Source organism: Ptychodera flava, chromosome 20, assembly GCF_041260155.1.
Source record: "Ptychodera flava strain L36383 chromosome 20, AS_Pfla_20210202, whole genome shotgun sequence".
NCBI lineage: Eukaryota > Metazoa > Hemichordata > Enteropneusta > Ptychoderidae > Ptychodera > Ptychodera flava.
Genome location: NC_091947.1, coordinates 17,147,115 through 17,154,833, shown reverse-complemented (window position 1 = coordinate 17,154,833; position 7,719 = coordinate 17,147,115). Strand labels below are relative to the sequence as shown.

Here is a 7,719-nt window from a genome sequence, read left to right as displayed (position 1 = left end):
ATTCTTGCCTTGATAAAGAAAGACTCGTGTTTTAAAATTAGTGAAATTGGTACTGTAGCAAAACTCTCTTCTAGAAAAAAAATAGTGGTTTTTTATATTTCGTCGCATAGGTTAAATATCTGGCCGAACTGGAAATGTGCAGTACTACCTTTGAGATAAAAACCTACGAACAAAGAAACGAGTCATATACTTTCTTTCGTCCCCTATGATCTACATGACAGTGTATCAGCAAGTACTCAACGACTTTAGTAAATAGCATGAGTGCCACGGTCAATCAAAATGCCAATGAGTTGAAAGGTTAATACCATCGACCATGGTGCAGATGGTGACACTGACCTGTTGCTGTGAGAAAACTAAGCAGTATGTTGATATATATGATATCGTTTACCCGTTTTTCCGGAACCCTATTGATTTAGTTTCAATCTACAATATTTCATTACACTCTGATTTACTCAACTAATTATTTAGGCTGTGAAGACCCCAGGACTTGAGTTCGATAGGCCGTCGTAAAAACGTTGGAACCATTTCTGTCAAAGCATTCGACAGGAACTGGAAATGCACCGGCGAGAGGTTATCAGCAGACTCGGTTCGAGTAGTTTGTTTACATCTTGACTGACCTTTTTTAGCAAACATCTGCATATCAATGTAAGTCACAATATCACCATTGTACTCTGCGTCCGATTACTGAATGCACACAGTTTCAACTCTTGTTATAAGAGCGTACAGTTTCACCCCATCGAGAAAGGAGGCCTAGCGATGTACTGGTCACCGATTGCATGCATATGTTTGTTCTTACTACACTCCATTACAGGTAAGTGAACAAATTCGAATCAAAGTTTTCAATCTTAAACCCCAACCAAGGTACTATAAGTTTGACAACGTTGTAGGATTTGTGTTTCAGAAATGAGCTATAAAAGGTAACTCAAGGTCCTTTGCTAGTGCTACACTGCGCGAAGGCCGTACATTTTGTATTCGAGGGAACATAGAGCTGCACTGCGATTCACGGTTGTTTATGAAGCACACCGATAGCTCTTGACCTTGATTGTATAAAGTATTAACAGAGTGCATCGTCGACAAAATCAAACTGTAAACAACAGGAGGGCGTAATTTACAGTGATACAGTAACTCCTTATCGAAAGCTTTGCATTCAATTTAGGGACTGGTCAGTTTCTTCACCCTGGGGTGGGGCAGGTGGATTCATTGGGGGGGTCACCCTGTTTTTGACTTTGGTGATGGGGGGTCATCATGTTTTTGAAATGCCCAATATGGGGGGTCAGTGTGTTTTTGAATTTTGACACAGGCCCATCATTGCCTAAAATGCTAGTGTCAGCACAAATTTCATCATTCAGTTGTATTTTCAGTTGTAACTTTAATAATCAGTCATATTTTTCAGCACGCCCAACTTAGACATATCAAGCATACATACATCAGAGATATCTGTTTGTTCAATATTTTTCAGCGTGCTCTTCAAGCTCATTACTTTTTTCAGCATGCCCTTCAGGTGCATGACTTTAATATACAAGGCATATATATCAGAGATATCAGGATGTTTCATATTTTTCGGCGCGCCCTTCGGGCGCCATACTTTAATAAATCAGAGATATCTTGATGTTTGCTAAGTGAAAGTGTACCATTATGAAATCTGCATTTCATATGAAAAGGATGACAAATTCCTGATACTTTTCTGTTCTCTCTATGAGAATTCAGTATGAGAAAGCAACATGCACAAATATTTCACAATAAATATTTGATACAGAGACTTATTTTAGAGATAGAAAAAATGACAAGATATTTTTCCATCTCATTGATGCAATTATTGTCCTTTGTTTCACAGGTTTTCTGTAGAAAGATGCTTTTTATGAACAAAATAACAGTTAAAAAGGCAGTTTTTGTCATCACTAGCTGTGCTTTATGGTTTCAATGTTACAAGAAAAGGTCCTCTCAGATACTGTACACATCAGATTAGCTTTAAAAAGCTCTCCATGGCTCCTCAGGATTTAATTGGATGGTTGGCAAGTCTTAACACCCATCAAAGTTTTTAGATTCACTGCTTTTTCCTCTTTGATATTAATGATTGACACCCATTTCTGTACAACAGTTCAGGACATCTGGTTAAGCGTAGAAAGTGTGAAATACATTCACAGCTCATTCAATATACAGCTCATTCAAAATGTACTGTATTCAAACTTTAAGATTGACACTTTGAAATTTCTATCTTAAAACTGACATGTCAACAATTTCATTAAAACATAGAATGACTATTTAAAATATAAATATATGTAAAATGTAAAATATAATATATTTATATATATATATATATATATATATATATATATATATATATATATATATATATATATATATATATATATATATATATACCTTTTGTTTTACCTATGTCGTGCCTATGTGTTTTACCTATGTCGTGCCCTGGGGGGGGGTCACCCTGTTTTCGAAAGTTGGAATAGGGTGGTCAGCCACTTTTTGACGTCGGCAAAATATAATCCACCGCCCCCCCCCCCCCAGGCCGATGAAACTGACCAGTCCCTTATCATTATGAAAGGTCAACGTTTCGGTTTTTAAACAATCAAAACTTGGAATATTTTCAAACATCTTTCCCGGCAAAAGTACTTCCGAATAGCTCTCATGACAGAAATTATAGTACCGTTTTAAATGACATAAAAGCAACTTAATTTTTGGTATTCCTGAAATTACAATTATTATAAATGTCATTATCGATCCGGCAGCTTTTAGCTCGTGTATCCATGTTCCCATATACAAGTTTCATCTGTCTCTTAGCACCAATGTTCACAAAGAGGGGTTGATAGTTTGTTGTACAATGGGTCATCTGTCTGTGTAGGTTTTGAAATCTAAAGAAAGGCTACTTGGATTGAAGTATAAAAAGCAATATACAGGACGAATAGAATTTAGGCTATAGATAATGTATGCAATGTATCGGGCTTCTTCTCAGTGTCCGATCACAATTTACATAACGGTCTCAGAATATTTTAGAAGTCTGAGTGATTATGTACAGGAAGAAATGTAGTAAAATTTCGCTAAAACTGGTGACCTTTTCTGCCCAGATTTAAAACTTCCATATCGAATTCGTCTGTGTTGCAGAAGAACGCGCCATACTCTCTGCTTGACCTTGCCGATGAATTATAATATAGTTTCAGAACAACATGTGATCGGCTTGGTTTCATTCATGCACTGACCTTTCAGTCCGATGTATCATGTATTACATCTATTATCACATACATAGACCCAGTTATCCCTATAGTATGACGTCACACTATAGGTATATGACTACGATGAATCCATATTCCACATGTGGTGGATATGGGACCCGGACTACTTTTAAAACGTAAACAAAAAATCAGCTGTTCAGAACTTATTTTCAAATCCCTGAAATGCAAAAGTGGGAGGGTAATGAAACATAAGGAAATATGGAGTATTAAAATATATGTGTAGAGTATAAAATACCGTTGATACTAGAATTTTTATGAATTTGTGTTTCTTCGTCGTTGATTTCGATTGAAACGTTTGATTTGTACACCGCTGACATTTTAACGGTATGTTACCGGCATTTTGTGTGGTCCACCTCGCTAAAATTGCCCTTCTCGATGTCCATCAAACAACATAATAAGCATAGCCGATAACCCAAGACACGTACCAATCATCCCTACAGCAGTAAGAATGTTTTCTGAAGCAACATTGACGGGTTTCAAGTTCAACATCACGATCAATGCTGCCGCGGCAGTCAGCCAGTCGAGCCCCCGGGGCGAGCCGATGAAGCAAAGAGCCGTACATTATTTCTGACAGCAATGACGATACTCAAGACTTGAGACTCATCAGAAGAAAAGCTATTATGTTTTTCAAGAGCGACGAGTTCACAATGTTATCAGTGCATTTAAAGGTGCAAGCTACTGTTTTGTCCATGCATATTGTGCATCACGTTTCCTGTATTATACCTTGTTGAACTTCTGTCGTCTCGCGTCTGAGCTAAGAAAGACTCGTTGCTTGTATGTTGTCTTACCGATTGAGTCAGAGCCGAACACTGTTCTTCATTATATTTAAACACGCTCATTTTATTCGTAAAATATTAAACATACAATTGACAATTTCGTAAAACATAATAATTGTTAATTTTGAAAATTTCATACAAACTTTGCAAAGCAGAATTATTTGAATGATGTTCGAATATTGACAAAAATAACCCGTTCTCGCCAGCCGCGGCTGAGTGTCGCGACGTCCCGCTTGTACGTCCAATAATTTTATGAATGAATTTTCACTAAAATTGATGTTATAGTAAGTACCAAATAAATACCTTGCATTAAAAATCCATAGTCTTTCCTATTTCCGCTTGGTTCGCACAGAAAAAGCCCTACGAGAGACGCTAATTATCCATAGGAGCAGCCCCGACATGTTGAGCTGACCGCAGTCAAGTCAGCTGTGACCCAGCCACGACCGCATAACACAAGCGTATGAATTCTTGTAAAATACTCCCTCTCGTTTTTTCCCGTAATTATCATTCCTGGAAGGTTTATTCACGGAAAACTGGGTCTATGCATGTGATAAATATATAATCCCCCGTATTCCTCACTTGTGTGTCTGCGTCGCTGACTCGTGATTCCCCGTGTAGCGGCCGTATCCCCCTCGCCTACGGCTCTGAGGGATACGGCCGCTACACGGGGAATCACTCGTCCGCGACGCAGCCACACTCGTTCGGAATACGGGGGGATTATATATAAATATCTCCGTACACTAAGGCCCAACACTGCTCAGGAATTTGAATGGTTAAATCAGTTGTGTCAGAAGCCTGCGACAGTGAAATTTATCACAGTCTGTTGTAATGCGATAATCAAATTTTCCAGGTATACAATCAACAGTTACATGGGGACCATGTCTGAACGCTAATGAATGGCGAAAATTGTCAGGAGCTCTAGCTATCTCGTCCAATGAGCCACCTTGGGCCGAGCGTACTGGAGATCAAACCAGTCGTCTCGAATGTTCCTGGATTCTTCGACCGCGCAGAGGAGACGCAGCCACCATTGTTGTTGACCAGTTTAATCTCACGTCAGACACAGAGTGCAGGTTTGAGATTCATCTTTAGATATGTGATAAGAGAGAGTTACGTGTTGATATTCAATGCAGATATAAATCGTAAGGAACACAAACCTTGATTACGTGTATCACTCTGCAACAACAGTTATTTTTTTGCGAAATCGGAGCAAAAGGCCTTTTTGACTCACACCTGGGGATAATATCACATCAGAATACGTGGCCAACCTGTTGTGGCAGCTTTCTGTTGTTAGTGTAACGGCCTGTGCACACGCTCTACGCTTGATATACAACATTTACCTCTTGTCGTCGCCAGTTATTTGACCACACAACTTTGTCTATCTTGGGAAAGCAAAAGTAGAATAACTGTTGTCTATTTGTTACTGTTATCTTTTTATATCTTTCGCCTAATTATAGAGTAAAGATTTACGACTTAGCGTGACAGGTTTGCTCATATTAGGGAATTTCACACAAGGATCCCAGGGTTGTTCATATTGGAAAAATATCATACAATGTAACAAAAAAGGTGTTCTATGATGTGCATCATACACGCACATTCATGCTGACTACAGCATACATCATTTTGGTCGCCATTCATCACTTTCCTCCTCGAAACAATCTAGTGTCAGCTACCTTGAGATAAGACAGGGTAAACGGGAGACGTCCCCTCTCTATGGCCGATACTGTGGTACAGAAATTCCGAAAGTGATCACTAGATACGGACCATGGTTTCTTAGGCTCGTCATCGAAGACAGAAATAGTGATTCTATATTCACGGCAAACTACAGAGTTGGAGGTAAGTTCTACACCAGCCTTGTTTTAAGTCAATTTTGTAATGTGTCACGTGACTCGGGTATAAGCCGACAGCAGTATAATATATAACCTTCTGATCATTGTAAACATATCTTATGAAATATTGTTGGACTAGTTTCCACTCATAAACGCTTTATAGGATGTTATAAGCAGGTCTTTCTACTTCGTTCAAATACTTTACAGCAATGGGAAAGAACAGCATATGTTAATGTGAAAAATGATTCTCATACTAATTTTTAGTTTTAAATCGACTGTTATCAGATTTCGATCACATCTCGTCAGTACGAAATTGTTCAAATATTATATTATTGTATGTTTCAAATTTTACATTCCAGACTGTTACCATTATTTGGACGGTTTAGAGGGAAAGTTTGAGACTCGTGGATATCCCTCACCTTATCCTGGAGACGTGTACTGTGAATGGCGCATCGAGGTTCCGTTAGGGCATCGTGTTCGCTTAAAGTTTAACTTCATTGACGTCTATAGCCCAAGAGACTGTCACTTGGATTACTATGATGATGGATCCGATATGATAATTATACGCGACGGATTTTCTGATGGTTAGTATTGTTGAAAGAATCCCTCTCAAACTCCATTGTTATATTAAAACGAGTTAGGTTTTCAGGAACAGCAACTCTGATCACTACAACCATATCATTCTCTTTGAGTGTTCGAGCGTTTCAACATACTTTCTGTTACGATTAGTATGCAAACTGACCGAAGAGATTGTATTCTTCTTTGCTACAGATTCGCCTATTATCGCCCGTTACTGTGGAAGCTATGCACCTGATATCATATCTAAGGGAAGTCAACTTACAATTTCATTCAAAACAACAAATGCGAATGATGACGTCATGTCAAAGGGATTCCAAGCTTTCTACTTTGCCCTTGGTAAGCATATACACATCAAGCAACATATTATCTGCGAAACAAACGTTTTTCCTTCCTTTCTTGACTTTCATATCACTGATAGCGATTGAGCTGATAATTGAACTATGATATGTGATAATAATCAGCTGTCAAAAACGAAGAGGTTGATCAATTGCGCCCCTCTTACTTTTGTAGAGGGGTGGTAAGTGAGTGGTAGTGGTCGTGGAGCGGGGTTCAGAGATCGGAAGGTTGAGTAGGCGGTTGAGAGAGACTTTATAATCTGTAATCGGGTAGTTAGCTTGGTGGATGGGATCGGAGTGATTAGATAATGAACGAGAGGATAGCGAGTAAGTGAGCTAGTAAATAGAAAATACGATTTGAACTAATTCGGAATAATTGGATTTTCATATTTTTCCAAACTTCTCAAAAGTGTTACGTGCCCTATAACTGAATATTGAAATATTATAAATTACTCATAAAAACTTTTAAGAAAGGCAGATGAACTTATATTTGTAGATCAAACTGACATTACTTCACATGCAATTATCCCAAAACAAGTTCCAATCGTGAAAGATATAGGTAGGCGCCGGGCAGTCAAGCAGATATGAAGAAACTCAGGGAAGTAGATACGTTTAGGTATCGGTGAGTAGGTAGGCGAATATTACAGTGAGACTATGAAAGGATGATCGGGTGGGTAGTTACATGTAGTAGGTTTAGTGAGTGCAGGGTAATTTTGGAGAGAGTGACCGGCTGAGAATGTAAATATGACCAGTGAGAATATTCACAGATGGGTAGATGAGTAAATGAATCGAACGAGGTATTCCAAAAATATTCAATCAGTCAATGCATACGTGTAGGGAAGAGTGGTCGAGAATGGATGTGTGAGTAGCTATGGTAAGTGAGGAGAAACATGAATAAAGTAATATCTATACAAGAGAGAAAATGAAATACTTGATAAGAGATCTTGAAAAGAGG

The 7,719-nt window shown here is 38.5% G+C and overlaps 1 protein-coding gene across 1 annotated transcript in view; it reads left to right on the top strand.

The window, feature by feature from the left end:
- The first annotated feature begins 300 nt into the window (after nt 1-300).
- Nucleotides 301-7,719, top strand: part of LOC139120182 (cubilin-like) — a 22,532-nt gene continuing 15,113 nt past the window's right edge. Inside the window, exons 1-5 of the mRNA XM_070684342.1 lie at nt 301-811; nt 4,875-5,094; nt 5,685-5,857; nt 6,210-6,434; nt 6,622-6,765. Of these exons, the coding sequence (XP_070540443.1) occupies nt 757-811; nt 4,875-5,094; nt 5,685-5,857; nt 6,210-6,434; nt 6,622-6,765 (817 nt within the window). The 5' untranslated portion in view covers nt 301-756. The remainder of the gene's footprint in view (nt 812-4,874; nt 5,095-5,684; nt 5,858-6,209; nt 6,435-6,621; nt 6,766-7,719) is intronic.